Source organism: Streptopelia decaocto, assembly GCF_964273445.1.
Source record: "Streptopelia decaocto genome assembly, chromosome: 1".
Lineage (NCBI taxonomy): Eukaryota > Metazoa > Chordata > Aves > Columbiformes > Columbidae > Streptopelia > Streptopelia decaocto.
In genome coordinates, this window is record NC_138663.1 from 76,024,720 (window position 1) to 76,041,770 (window position 17,051).

General features: G+C 40.6%; 1 protein-coding gene across 3 annotated transcripts in view; it reads left to right on the forward strand.

The window, feature by feature from the left end:
* ITPR2 (inositol 1,4,5-trisphosphate receptor type 2) overlaps positions 1-17,051 on the forward strand; it is a 264,569-nt gene that overhangs the window by 209,961 nt on the left and 37,557 nt on the right. For all 3 annotated transcript variants that reach the window (XM_082043370.1, XM_082043371.1, XM_082043372.1), the window contains 4 exons: positions 6,970-7,077; positions 9,551-9,743; positions 12,868-12,993; positions 15,798-15,973. In XM_082043370.1, the coding sequence (XP_081899496.1) occupies positions 6,970-7,077; positions 9,551-9,743; positions 12,868-12,993; positions 15,798-15,973 (603 nt within the window). The remainder of the gene's footprint in view (positions 1-6,969; positions 7,078-9,550; positions 9,744-12,867; positions 12,994-15,797; positions 15,974-17,051) is intronic.

The following is a 17,051-nucleotide window of genomic DNA, read 5'->3' on the forward strand; positions in this document are numbered from 1 at the left end:
ATAATCATGTCTGACACTTCTATCATCTCCTTATGTCCCTCTGTCCTGTATTCCCCAGAATTTTGCTTGTAGTAATCATAGGAGACAGTCTACAAATGTGACCAATGTATGAACTGAGCTGGTTTGGCTCACAGAGGCACAGCTGCCTATGACAGTTTACAAGTAACCTGCTGAGATGTTTCAAACTCACCCATCTCAAATTAATTTTGTTTTCTTGTAATACGTTTTATCTGACCTGAACTTTCCCCACACATACACTTTTCTTTTTTGCAAGTAAGCTTTGCCTGCAAAAGAAATTACGAAGATGACAAATGGAAGTAAAGCTCATTGAAATATTAGCAAGTAATTTTGGCTTCTGCTGTCTTTCATCAGGGATAAAAGAACAGCAAAACCACAGCAAAAATAGCAATAAAATTACTGTGGGGGCTGCAAACATAATAGTGATAGAGATCACTTGACTGTGGTGGTTTCTCTTATGTGATAATGTCAAGGTGTTTTATTTCTCCCTTTCCTGTGAGGAAATAGTAGATCACTATTATCCACAATTTGTAGTGTGCACCACGTGGAGGCTGGGGAGGAGAGGTGGTTGTCTCAGAGGTTACATGAGGCCATGGAAGACCCAGCAACAGAATCCAAAGCGTCTGGACCACCCAGGGCCCTGCTCATGTACCACAAGCCATCAAGGGAAGATTAAACTCTTTTGGTTGCTCTGTACAGTATAATCATCTAAATGAAATCAATGAATACTTGATTTGAGAGTCTCCCATTGCTCCATCCCTGCTGTTCCTAATGTTTGTTAACAGATTGCTTTGTGGTAGAGTGCAAAGGTGCCGCTCTATAAAACTGTAATGACTTCTGGAAAGGAAGTTGCCGTGTGTATCGCAGAAAGCACCATTCAGTTTTGATTGGAACATGGGGAGTTGAGAAGTTGTTATTGCTGTTAGTACAGCCAGTTGGAATAAAAATTTCTGCTCAGTTATGGCTAAGATGACATTTCCTTTCTCCTTGCTTTCTCTCTCTCCTTGTTTACCGATGGAATAGGAGTGTTCTCATTTGCCCTGGGTAGGGAGCTGGTGTGTGGTAAGGTCCTGGCATGTTGAGTAAAAGGATCTCATTGTCTGTCACCCAACTTATTTGCTACTCTCTCGACTTTCTTTTTGCTGTTGTTTCTCGGTCCTTGGGGTTTTTCTTGTCAGTCCCCAGGAGCCTTTTTTATCCTTTCTCACTCTCTAAGCAGAAAATGAAGCATTCAGTGAGATGACAGGGGTTTCCCCTTGTGAGGGGGGTTTGGTGGTGCCAGATCTCACACTGCCTGGCTCTGGGAGCCAAGGGATTGAAGGGGAAAAAAGAGGAAGAGATTGCAGCTGTACATGAGCCCCAGCTGCATGAGTGTTTGCACAGCAAGGTGAAACTAATCTGAACAGATGCAATTATTCTGCTGTTGCTGCAAGTTATATTTTATCTTATTTGTCCTGGTGAAAGACTGCTGGCCTTTGGGCTGGCAACCCTACACTGCAGTGCATCTGGTTACTGACAGGGTACAGACAAAGATGATTCACAGCAGATCTATCAGTTGTCACGCACAGGGCAGCAGCCCTGTACAAACAGCTCTTGCCTCACTTCCCCCAAGGTCTGTAGTTCATGAACTTCCAGGATCGTGTAGTGGCCTCCCTCTGCCCTGACACGTGAGATGGGGCTGACTGGCACCCCAGAGGGTTGGCTGGTGAGCCTCAGCTGGGGCGTGGGGTACGGCCAGAGAGGGCACTGTGCACTGCTGTCGCTTGCAAGCGCACCACCCGTCCAGTTCCCTCCCCAAAAGGAGCCCCCATCCCCAGCACACCCCGGCCTGCTGCCTGGCCCAGTGCCCTTCCCCTGTCAGGTGTGCCTGTGGGCCAGACATCTCCTCCATCAGAGAACAGCCTTGCTGCCGCTTCATAGCTGTGAGAAGAAACTCGAGAGAATTGGTGACAAACATAACAATTTTTAAAATAATTTTGTTTCTATTTTTTTTTTTTTAGGTGTTTGTAAAATGCTTGTTAGTAATACTGTAAATACACAGTGTTTCAAGGCACAGGAACTATTTATGTTTTTATTTGTGCTTCTAAGCCTGCTATCCAGAGCTTATAGTAAATTCTCCGTTGGCCTTTTCTAGAAAATCAGTTTAACACTTTTGACGCTTTGCCAGTGAACTGACTCTTCCATGAAAACCCTGGTTGCTTACAGGATGCTAAGCCTCATCCATTTGGATCCTCATATACCATTCCAGTCATAAAAAATCACCTTTATCGCCCAGGTTTGGTAGTCTCAAAATGCTAGAGTGTGAAACAGATCTCACAGAATCTGGCAGTCTACAGCCTGCTGTTTCTAGTTTGTATTTATCGAACTCCTGACCCTTTTGGTGCCTGAAGCAAACCCTACTGAAATTGGCAGGAGTTTTGACAACTGTTTTGGCTGTTTATGGGGTTAGACCTCATGTCTCCAGTGAGGACTGGGCCTCAGAAGAGACCTTTGCAGTATCGCAAATCAAGGAGTTATTGACAGGCAGACAACATAGACGTTCACAGCTTTAAATAACTTTTCTTTGAGAACATTTAAATAGCTGCATTTTTGTTCAAGGAAATCTTGACTTCAAAACAAAAAGCTTGTAGGAATTTCTTGTGTTGTTGATTGCAAAAGTTGGGTCTGCTGTGGTTTTCCATGCTGCTGATCACATATGGAATTCCGAATGACTAGCAAATCTGGTTTGATAATCATGTGTGAGGAGTTTAGACTGAATTTTACTTGTAATTCTGTCATTTATCTCTACTGTTTCTTTATTAATGTCTTCAGCATTCTTGGTCTGTCCTCAATCTTTCATATCTTGTACTGATTCTTTATTACAGTATTTTCTGAATTTTTGAAGTAAAAGTCTTTCAAGATGAACAACAGTCCTTCCTTGAGAAATGACTGAAAGCCAGGTGATCTTTATTCATATTGCTATTGCCTTACACATCCCTTCTTTGGAAATCACTGTTTCAGTGTATGTTATTGCTTCCTCACCCCTACATGCCTTTATGAGTAGTAAAATATAGTGCTGACATTTAAAATATCATCAGTGGCATAGTTGATGGGTGAGTGAATGCCTGACTAAGAAAGTTTTCTCTTCAGAAGTGATACTTTTGGGGGGTTCTCTGCAAAGTCAGGCTCTAGTGATGGTTTGGTTTAGTGGTTGTTTTTTGGTTTTGTTTTTTTGTTTGTTGTGGGTTTGTTTTTGTTTTTTTAATGTATTAGTTATGCTTGGCGAGCATTTTTGAACTTTGCTTTGCAAACATAGATGGGGCTGTTTTTTTTATTGTAGTCACTGTTGTCCATGCTCATCTGGGGTCTTGTCCTTCACCTGCCTCAAAAAGTTTGTGCAGCACTTTGGAAATAACACTTAACTATATCACAGGAGTTAAATATGAAAATAAAGTCAGTCAGAGCTTTTACTGCCTTTACATGCCAGTCACAGACTGTCACCTAGGGTGTATTATCAGCTTGGATAAGCTTCCCATATTTTAGGTTCACAGTTTGTCACTACATTGTTATTTTCATTGCTATGTCTTTGATCTCAGAAAAAGCTCTGCGCTGGTCAAGGAGTCTGTTGACACAGTCCCCTTTGCCCATTTGGGTCTTTGAGCTCATTACAGGGTGAAAGAAGGATCATGAAAACAGAGCTTCAGACAACATTGTAGTTGCCAAATAACATAGCATTTATAAAACTGTTCTGTGTCTTACTGTGGGCCTCTGCTTCATATCTGAGCTTTCAAAGATTGCTGTCCACACCATGCTTTCATTGATGTAGTTGCAACAATGCAAAAATATTAGCAGTACTTGGCTTTGTGTCAATGCAGAGGAATCCATCCCACATAGGAACTGCAATACAAGTAGAAAATAGATAGACCCTTTGCCCTGAAGTTACTGTCTGAAGGTCTAGACTACAGAGAGTGAGTACAGAGAGATGAGGAAGCAGAAAGAAAGTTATGAGTACTTATTGCCCAGCACTACTGCTGACAGCTTTAGGTAGGTTTCCCCGCTGAAATCTGCTGCAGTTCCTCCAGCTTGGTCAGCAGTCCCTGGTTGTTTCCCAGGTACTTTTGCTGGCAGAAGATCCTGGCCTGTTCTTCAGATCATTTTGTCTAGTGCTATCATCAGGAAGGCCCAGGTGCGTGGTGCCAGGCTCCCTACACACGTCAGCACAAGACAGTCACTGCCCAAAAGCATTGTCTAACAAAGTATGATGAAGATCACTGAGTGCGCATGGTTTTGAAGTACATAGCTGCTGTTCACATGAAACCTGAGAGTAAAATATGCACTGCATCAGTGCTGCCTCAAAGCACCAGCAGCCTGTTAACATGCTGTGCTAGTCAGTCCCCGTTACAACATGAGAGGGCCGAGATGGTTTTCCCTTCTGGTCCATGTGGTAAGGGAGCTTCTGTTGCCGATATTTATCGAGAGACACTTTTACATTAAATGTTATGAACTGCCTAAAGCATATCAGGAAGCAATACCTTTAAATTTCATATAGTTTGCAAATGGTATTTCCAGTTCTGTACACAAATTTGAATACGTTTGTAAAATAAGTTTTTTATGTTACTAATGGAAAATTCTGAATCTCTACATGTCCATTTCTCCAAACTGGCATAATTTTAACATGAGAAGAACTATTAATACATCCCTGACTTGTCATTTATTAGAAAACTCAAAATCTTAATCATTGACTTTGGAGAAAAAGGAGCAAAATACAGGCAAAGTTCCTCTGTATTATGGAAGATTAAAAAAGGGGAAAATATTTGCTTCTGGTAATGCTAATTCATTGCTCTAAGCAGGGTGTGATTGCATTCTGTCTAGTCAATTCTTTTCTTCCTATCTTAAAGAAGAGATATAGCCAAAGTAAAGGGCATTTGGAGATGGACAAGGAAAATAATTGAGTCACAGAGAGTCTTCTGTTTCAGGAGGGATGGGAAAGATAGGGATTGTTTAAATGTAAAGAAGAGACAAATAAGAGAGGACAGGAGCATGCAAAATGATGAATGATACAGAGAAGGTGAATTGGGCACTCTTGCTTGTCCTGTCGTAAGTACAGAAGCAGAGGGACATTCAGTAAAGCTGAAAGGCAAAAATAGTAACACCATTTAAAGGTAATTTTTAAACAGTTGCTATCTTGTTTCTCCATGATGCTAGAGCATATATTGAGGGGTATGCAAAAGACATATAGAAAATGAATTCAGGTTGTCCTGTTGAAATGATGTTGTGAGTGTACTGCAAAGACTACTGACTGGATCAGGTTATATGGCTCGTGTGAAGGAGAAGAACTAGTTAGATAATCTTAATGATGCTTTTTAGCCTTAAAAATAAGTGGAAATTGCATAAGATATTAATACATGTAATGAGACTATCAACACATTTGCTAGATAGAGTAAAAAAGTAACTATTCAAGGCAGAAATCTACTGTTGATGGAAATAATATTGCTCTGCAGCTGTCCCCATGTGATTTTTTGCATGTTTCCCTGAATATCTGCTCGTGACTCTTTTATAAAAGGCTGATGTTCTGGCACATTGGCTCAGAGCTCTACTGTCAGGGCCAGATGGACTTCTGTCCTTGAGGAAGTTGTAGGAAATACATTCATTCTTCCTGAACAGTCTTCTCTGTTACTCTCTTGCATTTGGACATTTCACTTGTTCATCTTTAATCAGTTTGTATCAAGATTCAGAAGAAAATGTATTTTGATCAGTAGATTCTAGGGATCTTAAATAAATAGAATTAATTGTAGATGTATCTCTCTAGCTCTCTCAGATTAAAAAGAGCAAGTGGCTTATGAACAAGTGTGATCACTTTCTGGTTAGATTATTACAATTTATATTTAGATCCATTGTTACTTTCAGACTTGGTCCCTGACACTCTTTTTGTAGATGTTAATTATTTTGTAATTCCTCGACATATTGTGTTATTTTGTGCAGTAAATCCTAACCCACTTGTGGTGATCATCAAAGTCTAGTTCCTGGGGTCATGTTGAGCACTGTGCCTGCCTTGTTTCTAATGCCTGTGTCAAGTCTGTTGTGGTAATGTCTGTGTAGTGATTAAGACCTGGATCACATCTGCAATATAACTTTTCCTGCCTCAGTTTCCCCCAAGTGGGTGAAATGCCTCAGAGGTTCTGGATGAGAACTCCTCACTACGCTATAGAGAAAACTGCATTTTTCGTGCATTATCTTATTCTTTCTAATTAGGTTTTTGTTTCTACTGACCTTGGAGATATCATGAGTGTGTTTGCTGACATTCTCAGTATTAAGCTTTGTGCAGCTACCGAGCATTAAAAATATTTACTATTCCACAAGAACAGATGTATTTTATGAATCATGTAAAGTATATTTTATGTAAAAGTTTGTAGGAGGAGATACATATTTGTGTGTTTGTGTGTACATAAGTGCTTTGTTTATAAACTGTACAGTTAAGAATATATTTGCCCGCCACTGCAGTCCAGCTGCTTCTGAAATAGTTGTGAACATTATCTTGGCAGCCCTGAAATACCAAGCCACAACATGGTGAGGAACAGTTTAGCCATTTGAAATCACAGAGAAAATTTAATTGTAAATTTAATTACCTAGTCAGAGGTATGCAAATTTTATGTCTAAACTTAAGTGAAAAGAAACATTCAGTCTAATTTTTTGGCATTTGTCAAAAGCCCTTCAAAAACCATCTAGGCTGCAGGCTAAGCTGCCTTTCATGAATCTCAGCCGAAGACTTGCTGCTGACTTTTAAAGACGAAATTATTTCTATTATTCTCAAGTAATTACATTTTTGTTGTTATCTGTGGAAAGAGCCCCACTGGGTTGAGCATGTAAGTATATAGGGATGAGGGGGAGGAGGATTTGTGTTAGTTAAGTGGAGATGATAAAGCTGAAAACATAGCAGTAAGACATAAATCAGATTTTTTTTTCCTTCTCTAGTTGGCTCGTCACAATAAAACATTGCAACAGATGCTGAAGCCAGGGTCAGATCCAGATGAAGGAGATGAAGCCTTGAGGTATTACGCCAATCATACAGCACAGATAGAGGTAAAGAATTGCTCGCTAGAAGATTGAATATGACACAAGTTTGCATCTTGTGCATGGTTTATCACCTCTTTTTAAGCTTCTGAACAGCAAAGCTTATTCAAATGGTGTAGATTATTTATGAGGAGGAGAAGGCTGAATAATATCCTTTTGGCTATGGGAGAAAAAGGAATGCAACTCTATTGAAAGTGGATCCAAATAATCATTTTACAATAGCTTTCCTGTGTGTTACCAAACATGTTTTGTTAGGGAAATAATGACTGTGGATAGTAGCTGTGTCATGAAGTCAAGAATAATCTTGTATGGTACATCACTCAAAAAAATAATCATGAGTTTCAAAGCCAGTGATGCTAACTGAGCAAATTAAAAGTTTGGCTGGAGTACAAAGAGGTTTTGGAGTGGTGTAGACATTCTGTATGCCTTTTGTTTAAAAGACCAAGGCTTGGCTTGGTTCATCAGTTCTGTTCTCTGTTTTAAACTTTACCCCTGCATGGATTTGGATTTAGATCAAGATCCACAGAGGTATTTAGGTTCTTAGCTCATATCAGATCCTGGGTTCTCACAGATTTCATGAAATTACAGGCGTCCAGATAGGAGTCAGACACTGTAGCGTCTCTAATTCTTAGTCACTTTGTAAGGAGAAGAATTCCTATGTTGCAAAGGCAGGTGCTGCAAGAGGCTGCAGGAAGAAGAGGCATCTGTCTCTCTCTTGGAAATGCTGTATCAAGTCCAAAATTGGCTGAGTATGCAAACTGCACAGTATGGTTGCACCACAGGCCAGCCTGAACCTGAGCCAGTAGTTGTACCTTCAGTGGGCTCCCAGGCTCCATCAACACTGGACCTGAGCTTGTATGTGTAGGGGAAGTCTGATTCAAGGTACTCAGGTCTGTGTTGTCCTGGCTGCCATCAAGACAGGCCATGTCCATGTACTTCTCTGTTTCCCAACATCCTTTTTGCCTGGTATTGGTCATGTTATCCTACCACAATAGAGATGGAAACCTCATGGCTGTGGTTGTCCAGAGGGCAGCTCAATGCTCCTCTTCGCATATATTGGTACCTTGGTTGTACTTTGAGTACTGCTGAGGTATCTCTTTGCAATTATCAGCTGAGTTATTGGGGTAGGCCATAAATTTAGGCATTAAACAAGCACTGTGGTCTGCTTTTATGTGGCCAGTAGCTTCTTCCTGGTGTAGTTTCTGGAATCTCCTAAAACCTCATGGCTGCAAAGCCTGTTCCTTGGCAGCAAATATGGAGGCCTCTGTTCACAGGTAGGCTTTTTAAATGTCATTCTGCAGAGCACCACATGCAGCCTACCTCTTCATTTGAGTCCCTGATGGAACTGAAGGCATGCCATCAGCTTCCTTCACTCACCCTACTGGCTTAACTGTTGGTCACATAGTCCCATGGTACAGCTGCTGGCCTGAGACACAACTATTTATTTAGGACACTTCAAAATAGCCTGTTCAAATTTCATGTAGCGCACATTCCAATGGGCAGACACAAGCATAATTATCCTTCATCTCTAACACAAACGTACTTTAATATGTAACTCTTAAAAATGGCTTAAGACAGGTGGCCCTTTTTTTTAGTATTTTCACATTATAAATATAAATTAACAGAGAGAAAAAAGGTTTCTTGAATACAGGACTGTGACTGGAAAAATGAAACTCAACCCAGCATTGCTGGTAGATCAAATGAATGTCCACTGGTCTTCACTGAAATAAGCCCTGTTTGGCATTTCAGATATAGCTCCCCTATACCAGGGTAACTTATTTATTTGATTTTAAATACTGGGTTCCTTTTCACTGATGACTGTAGAGACATGGGTCTAAGAGTCCAGATGAGTTTTCTACTCATTTCTCTATTGTTAGTTATGCAGAATCCATGATCAGAATGAGGAAGCAATTTTTATGACAGTGTAGTGAGATGGAATAAAGTCTACTTCACTCGATGGTAACTCACTAGGCCCTGAAATACAAACAATGCAAAACCTTGTTTTTTTTGCCAAGTGTGCAGATAAGAGACTGACAAGATATGGGTGCTGTCTGAGTAACAAGGTGGTATTTTTGCATGTTCACCTTCAGAATTTATCTCATCTTAGAAATAGACTCAACATAAGAAAATAATTATGTAATCCACGTAGAAAGCCCCTGAACTTCTGCACTGTTTGCTGAGAGAGATTTGTTTGAATTTGTTGCAAAATTGAACCATTCTGAATTATAACTTTTTTTTTTTATTTGGAGGAAGTTGGGACCTAGGTTTTGCTGGAGACATATATTTGGCAATATAGGGCAGGTTTTTGAGGATAGAAAAGCAATTTTACTTTGTTTTAGGATTGATTGGTTCAGCTTCTTTGCAATGTTCAAATAATTTATGCATTAATTTATAAATAAAAAGGGAGCTGTGAACAATAAAATATATGACAAAATTGTTGGGAAGTCACTGATGCTGATAAAAATGTGTATTTTATTTATAGATTGTTCGCCATGATAGAACAATGGAACAAATAGTCTTCCCTGTCCCAAATATTTGTGAATTCCTCACTCGTGAATCCAAAAGTCGGGTATTCAATACAACAGAGAGAGATGAACAAGGGAGCAAAGTCAATGATTTTTTCCAACAGACAGAGGATCTGTACAACGAGATGAAATGGCAAAAGAAAATTAGGAGTAAGTATTGCAGTTTCAAAAAAAAGCTTAATTATGCTAAAACCCTGCTTTTAAGCCTTCAATTTTTCTTTTTTTTCATTTTAATAATACACTTTTCTCTGTTTGCTTCGGTACTGAAACACGCAAAACTGCTCAGGGCTTGAGAGTGTAGGTCAGCCGAGACACTTGCATGCTACCATAGAAGAGACATAATATGGAGCAGTTAGTAATCTAAGTAATGTGTTCAAGATGACGTTTTGGACTCCAAAAGTTAAACTGGGGGATGGATGAACTGGGTGTAATTCCACTAAACTCAATGGAGTTGCACCTAATTAAGCCAAGGTCCCTACTATTTAACAAAAACATATGTAGCTACATATTTGAGGTTTGCAGATTCCTAAAAGACCATTAAAAAACTTGTAAATGTCAGTCACTTAAAAACATCTCTCACCAGAACCTCAGCTGCTTTCAATCTGCCTGAGTCCCATGGAGTCAATTCCCCTTTGCCAGTTCACATCAGCCTTGCTTGAATAGGCCGTACGGTGTCCCAGTCTGTAACCCCATACTGGTGTATGGCCTGTGGCAGAGGGAGAGGCACATGTACCACCTGAAGGTGCTTGCAGATCTGACAGGCATGGTCAAGATCATGGAATCATAGAATAGTTTGGGTTGGAAGGGACCTTCAAAGCTCGTCTAGTGCAACCTCCCTGCAATGAGCAGGGACATCTTCAACTAGATCAGGTTGCTCAGAGCCCCGTCCAGCCTGGCCTGGAATGTCTCCAGGGATGGGGCATCTATCGCCTCTCTGGACAACCTGGCCCAGTATTTCACTACCCTCATTGTAAAAAATTTCTTCCTCATGTCTAACCTGAATCTCCCCACCTTTAGTTTAAAACCATTACCCCTTGTCCTGTCATAACAGGCCCCACTAAAAAGTCTGTCCCCATATTTCTTATAGGCCCCTTTTTATTACTGAAAGGGGCAACAAGGTCTACCTGCAGATCATGGTGGGGAGATCCAAGCAGGGACCTGAAGAGGAGATGCAGTGGAGCCAAGGCTGAGTTGCTGCTTTAGTTCACTGGTGGGCATTACAGCCACCGGCCCTCACCAGGACTGGGGCTGCTGCTGCTGCCCGTATCCCAGGGACAGGCAGCTTCTGCCTGATCAGCCACTGTCAGCTGTGCCCTTTGCTTTTGGAGCAGAGAATCAAGGCTGCAAACTTATTAGGCATCTACAGTATCCTTGAGGGTTAAAGAAGAAATGTATCTATTATATATGGATATATAAATATATGTACAGATACACGAGAGCAATCATTCACTGCTGAAATGCAGATGCTGTTGGGGTGGCACACATCAGCTGCTCACAGCAGCGTTATGCAGTTGATTAGGAAGGAAGTGAAGAATAGGATCTATGGTCAGAGCAGCAGGGAGTTTGGATAGTCAAAGCAATATGGTTTAATGTAGCATCCTTAACATTATGGAAACATGAGTGTTGGTTGTGGTTTTTATAAATGTCAATTCCCAGGGTATAATTTTCAGAGGCAGTAGGAAGTCTTCAGCATGAACCCTATCAGTCCAGGTCCGCTTTTCTTGGTGGCACTGTAAGAACTTGTCTGTTCTGACAAACTCACCAGAATATATATTGAAAAATAAATTATTCCAGAATAACTCCCTGTCTGCACCATCTATTTGGGAATAAAAGTCACTGTATTGTAGAAAAATTAATCTAGTAACAAAATCACATCTGTATGTTTTGCTTAAGAAACACAAATAAAAGAGCCCAGCTCTACACTTACATAGACCAGACCTGCCTAATGCTGTAAGCAAAGAAAATTGGTTTATTTTTATTCAGAACAGAAGTTCCTCAATCCCTTTCATCAGTAGAATGGCCCACAAGTCTCCGTGTGTTTTTTTTATTTGAAGAGATAATACAGGTTTGAGGCTTAGTTCGTTCTTTAGCCAAGTGTCTGTTAGCATGCAGTCTGTGTTGCTTAAATTGACAGATGCCATTTGCAATGGCCCCAAATACTTAAATCTCAGCAGTTAAGAGCATAAGGTTATCACAATAAAATCTGGATGTTTACCTAATCACAATTAAAGTCTTTTTATACTCAAGCCTGAGACAGTCAGATGCATTTGAAGGAGTCTGCTGTTCATAAAAAGTTAGCTGGGTGCAGACAAGTCAGGAATATGCTCTGCATACTTGCAGGAGGTTCTCAGTACCTTAAAATCTAATTAATAAGAATACATCATGCTTGAATATCTAGGTAGAGATTTTTTCACACTATTGGACATAGAATCTTGTTTTAAATGTTCGTTTAAATATACTGTATTGCAGTCAAATATATGAAGTACTTGCCTGGGTTTTAATACCCTCTGATCTTGTTCCTAGGCTTTTTGATGAATTGTTCTTATGACTCTGGACACAGATGTTAAACTTTTTTTTCCCTATTTCCCTTTTTAGTAATTTTAAGTTGGTTATAGGTTCTTTGGGATATAGACTATTTCTGTGTATTTGTACAGTACTTCGCACATGGAGATACTGGCTTCATTTGAGTCCTTTTAAGCAGGAGTTCAGAGTTGTTTGTCAGCAGGCAACCTTGGAAGTCTGAGGATCATGCAGGATATAGTCAGCTTTCATAAAAACAACCCCCTGTCAGACCAAATTTCACTTGCTCCCCAAAGTAGATCAAGGTGTATCTGGTTTGACAGAGGTTGGGAGAATACTGCAGTTCTGAAACCTTGCCTATTCCATCATTCTTTGAATGTCATCTGTGTACTTGGTCCAAATGGGTCATCTGGAATACTCTGCAGAGTGCTAAAATCTGTTTGTTCGCTTGATTTTGTGTCTCCATGCACAGAGGCTACAGTTTCAGAGGCGGGAGAAAAGACTCCTTCGCAAAAGATCCGGTCCTAAAATATTAGCAGAGGCTAATATTTGATAAGCTGTATTGGGATCTTTGGATTAAAAGCTCTGCTTGACACTGTTTTATGGCAAACCGGTGTTTAATATTTGTCTGTTTTAGTTAAAGATCTGCATATTTTCTTCATTAATCTGTATTTGTTAATTCCCTTGCAGCCATTAGTGATTAAGTTCCTGCCTGCTTTCATTTCATTGATTGCTGCTCTCTTCCCCTTTCTAGATAATCCACCCTTGTTTTGGTTCTCCAGACACATCTCTCTCTGGGGGAGTATTTCCTTCAACCTTGCTGTATTCATCAATTTAGCTGTTGCTCTGTTCTACCCCTTTGGAGATGATGGAGATGAAGGCAAGTGGAATTTGATTTTATTATTCCTTTTGGTTTTAGATGCTTTTGGTTTGAAGTTAACCATTACATAAAACTGCATCGTCAGGTATCCTCATATCTGAAGAAGCCATTCAGTATCTTTTAAGTAGGTACCAGATGTTGTCTGAAACATGGTAGTTGATCTTCTGTGTGTCACATGGCCCAGGCAATGTGAAGAAAAACGGACAGAACATAGCTGCTAAGCTGAAGATTATCTAGATGATCTGAGCTAATTCTTCTGTTGTTTGTTTGTTTTTTTTAATATTGCCATATTGCAGTATACTACTGAGTGCATTCAGTTACAGCTTCTGAGCTGAAGAAGAATTCCCAGCAGCAGAGGGACAGAGATTCCTTAGAACTGACCAATTTGAATGACTTGCAGTTTTAAAAATCATATGGAATAGAATTATTTGAAAACTAGCTTGTTGATTTTTTATTACTTTTTATTGGGATAAAAGGACACAACTGTTGCAGAGAATAAATGCATTGTGTAAAAATACACTTAAAACCTATGATTCTGTCTCTGCTTCATGACACGTCACAGGAAATACGTCAGATAATAAATTTCTTTAAATAAATGCAGCAGACCAGCAGGAGGCCTCTTTGAATCCAAAACAAGCTTAATTGGGATAAAGGAGACTAAATAGTTCAGAATACTGGTAATGGGAGTAGAGCCTTTCACCTCTGGGCCTTTGATTCACGTCCGGTCCAGCCAGTAATGTGACTGAAAGTCACCTCTGTCTGGTGGCACGTGAACTGGGCTGGTGGAAGCAGTCCAGCTTCTAGTAGATACATGTGCTTTTCACAAACACCAGTGCTGGCACCAGCAGACATTCCTGTTGGCTGGCTGAGCAGAAAGGCAGCAGATTAAAGTATATTGGCATGGAGACCATGGTGCCCTTTTGCCCTGCAGGGTGGTCTCTGCAGGTCACGCAGCGAAGTTTGCAGGGCTGTGCCGTGTAAAAGGGAAGTGTTTGTACTTAGTGCTTTCTGGTTTGTAAACTGAAGGGTCACGCAGGGTGCACACACATTGGAGCCCATGCAGGATAAGAGGAGAAATAAAGAGTTAAAAATAAACCTTTTAAACTACTGAATTTTAGCTAATCTATACTCACAGAAATCCTCTGGTCTGCAATCAGTAAGTATTAGTGCTTACTGTGAACTGCAGATTTGTATAGTATTAAAGTAGCCCCAGTAATCCAGTGATTTCAGTGACAGCGCATTGTAAAAGCGAAAGTGATTCCTGAATAATAAACAACAGGTGTGGCTAAATGTGATCAGCAGGTCGTAGAATCATTTCATAAGGCAGCCTCCTTTCTCGCAGGCTCCCCTTCCACCAAAACCTGATCTCATAGCCAGAGATTGTATCCCATTTTTCCCCTTTATCTTGTGTAAAACCCCCATACTCAGATGTCTGAGGTGCCTGGGCTGATCTAATAACCCCAAGAATGCTGCATTTCTGTAGATTTCTGCAGTTCTTACATCATATGACATAAGCAAAATGGTGTTGCTTCCCACTGGTGTGCACGTCTGCACACATTACTGGTGTGGGTCTTGCAACAGGAAATACTTGGACCTGCAGTAAGCTAGAAGAAAAAAATTACTTGTTAAAGAAACACTGAGTGCTTTGGCCTCACCTTTCAGCTCTGCTTGGAAGTTTTTAGGATCCATTAAAAGTTTCCAAATCTTGTTGGCAAAGAAACCATCTGACAGAGCCGACCTTGAACCTCCTGCCAAGGATATAAACACTCTTGAACTCTGGAAAAGTTCGGGTGCAGTCTGAATGTTGAGGCTAGGGCCTCATCTCATTGTTTTCTAATCCAAATGATGCTGCTCGGCTGTATATTTGTTGCCAAAGAGATAGCATGATTTCTATTGTGAGTCTAGCTAAATTTCTATTCCCTTCTCCGCTGTCACTGACCTCTCAGTTCATCTGATAACAATAGAAGTCAGTGTACAAGTGTGACAGCGCCCTGAGATCTGAATGTGCTTTTTATATCACAGCAACATGGTGTGTTTCCAAGGCTTTAAGCAAAGGAGAGAGGGAGAACAGGGGCATTGCTCAGAACTCAGGGAGAGCCTGGAGCCAGCATCTTGCAGAGCACCAAAGAGACCGGCTCTGAAGGCTCCCATGCCCGCAGGAGCTCAGTGAGGCTCGGGACCCGCCGCCTCCCTGGGAGCCAAGGCACAGCTATTCAGCTGCTTTAGGCAATGCAGATGCTGCCTGTTCCTGCCTGGGTCCCCGTGGCTGCCTCCTGCTGTGGCAAGTGCCTTGCTCCTGTGCTGAGGCGGAGGCTCCCGCTGAACACCCTTCAGAAGAAAGAAAGCGGTGTTTTCTAAAACCGCGGTGCTTTTGGTGCTCTTGGGGATCAAAATGTGACACTGCAGCACGGTGCCACTTGCTGCGCCGCCCCGAGGAGCGGCTGTTGCTGTAGCTGAGTGATTACGGAATGAGACTGGAGGAGCCCTAATGATCCCTGCAGAAGGGAGCTGATTAGTAGCTTGCCTGGGAGAAGGGTAAACCAATTCATCTCTGAGCACTCCTCAGATTTTAATGGAAATTTCATTAGTTGCTCTTATTTATTACCTGTGCAAAAATCAACAATACTATGATAATAGTAGCTCTTGCTGCAATTAGGGCAAGTTGTGGTCAGTAGTTGTGATGCATGAACCATGCTTTTTGTTACCTATACTGGCAAACGAATTGATCTTTTGGATCACTTTCTTGGTGAAAAAAGAAGTCTCCAAAGACGCCTTTCTCAAATCTCCCTTTCTCTTCTATGCAGGTACACTCTCTCCGTTGTTTTCACTCGTCCTATGGATAGCAGTGGCATTTTGTACAGCAATGCTGTTTTTCATCTCCAAGCCTGTTGGTATTCGACCCTTTTTGGTGTCCGTTATTCTCAGGTCTATATACACTATAGGGCTCGGTCCTACCTTGATACTTCTTGGTGCTGCTAACGTAAGTACTTAAAAAGCAAGCACAATTTCCCGTTCAGCATAAGCAGAAATATTAAGGATCTCTTATTAAAAAAAAGCCCTTGATTAGAGCTGTACAAATAACTTCTTTTTCTGGTTCACTGGTTAAGCTAAAAAAAATAGATCATTTCCAGTCATCCTGAAACAGCAGTATCAGCAAAGTGGGAAGCTAAGAAAAAGAGCTGTTTTGGTTTTGTACATATGCAAATATTTTAAAAATAAAAACAGTATGAAATTTAAAGAAATGTTGCTGAATAAGCGGAATCAAATTTAGATTTTTCTCATGTTACAAGACTGTTTTTCTCTACCAATATGCTCAGCAAAATTGACACAAATTTGTGAGATGTTTCTGTGGGCTTAAATATGTTTTTGAGAAGAAAAAAAGTTTTCAAAATTAAAAATTCAGCTGTTTTCCAGATCTCTTTAACTTAGACATGAATACGTTTGCATGTTTGCTGAGCTTGGTAAGATATACAGTCATGCTCACAAGTAATCTGTTTAAATTTCTGCCTGACTCTTACAGCTCCAATTCACTGTAGCACAGGGCAGCAAAGTATTGGGCTGTTCACCACCAGCTCTGTGCAAATTTCACGTACTTAAACCTACCCAGACATATAGTCAAAGGTAAAGGCTAGTAAGCAGTATTTGCCCATCTTAGATTTCTGAAAGAGAAAACATGTCGAGTCCTCATTGCTTGTCCTGGACTACCAAACAGATGAGATTAGCCCCTTTCATATTTACTTCTGCGTGGCTGTTCTTGTGCAGGCAAAGCTCAGGAGCAATGGAGAATGTGATGCTGTTGCTTAAATGCTATACTTCAAAAATGGCCCCAGTTTGTTTTGTTTTGTTTTGTTTTTTGGTAGGGATTTTATATAGAAAAACATGATCTGAAGGAAATGATAGATCTTACACATCCCACCCACACTTTCTGTGGTGTTACTATTGTTCTCTTTATAGTAGCATGCCCAGATGCTGTGACGTGGTCTTGAGTGTAAATTCAAAAACCTGTTAGGAATTCATTCCTCAGTTGGTTTTTTAATTCCTTGTGACATTAATCCCAC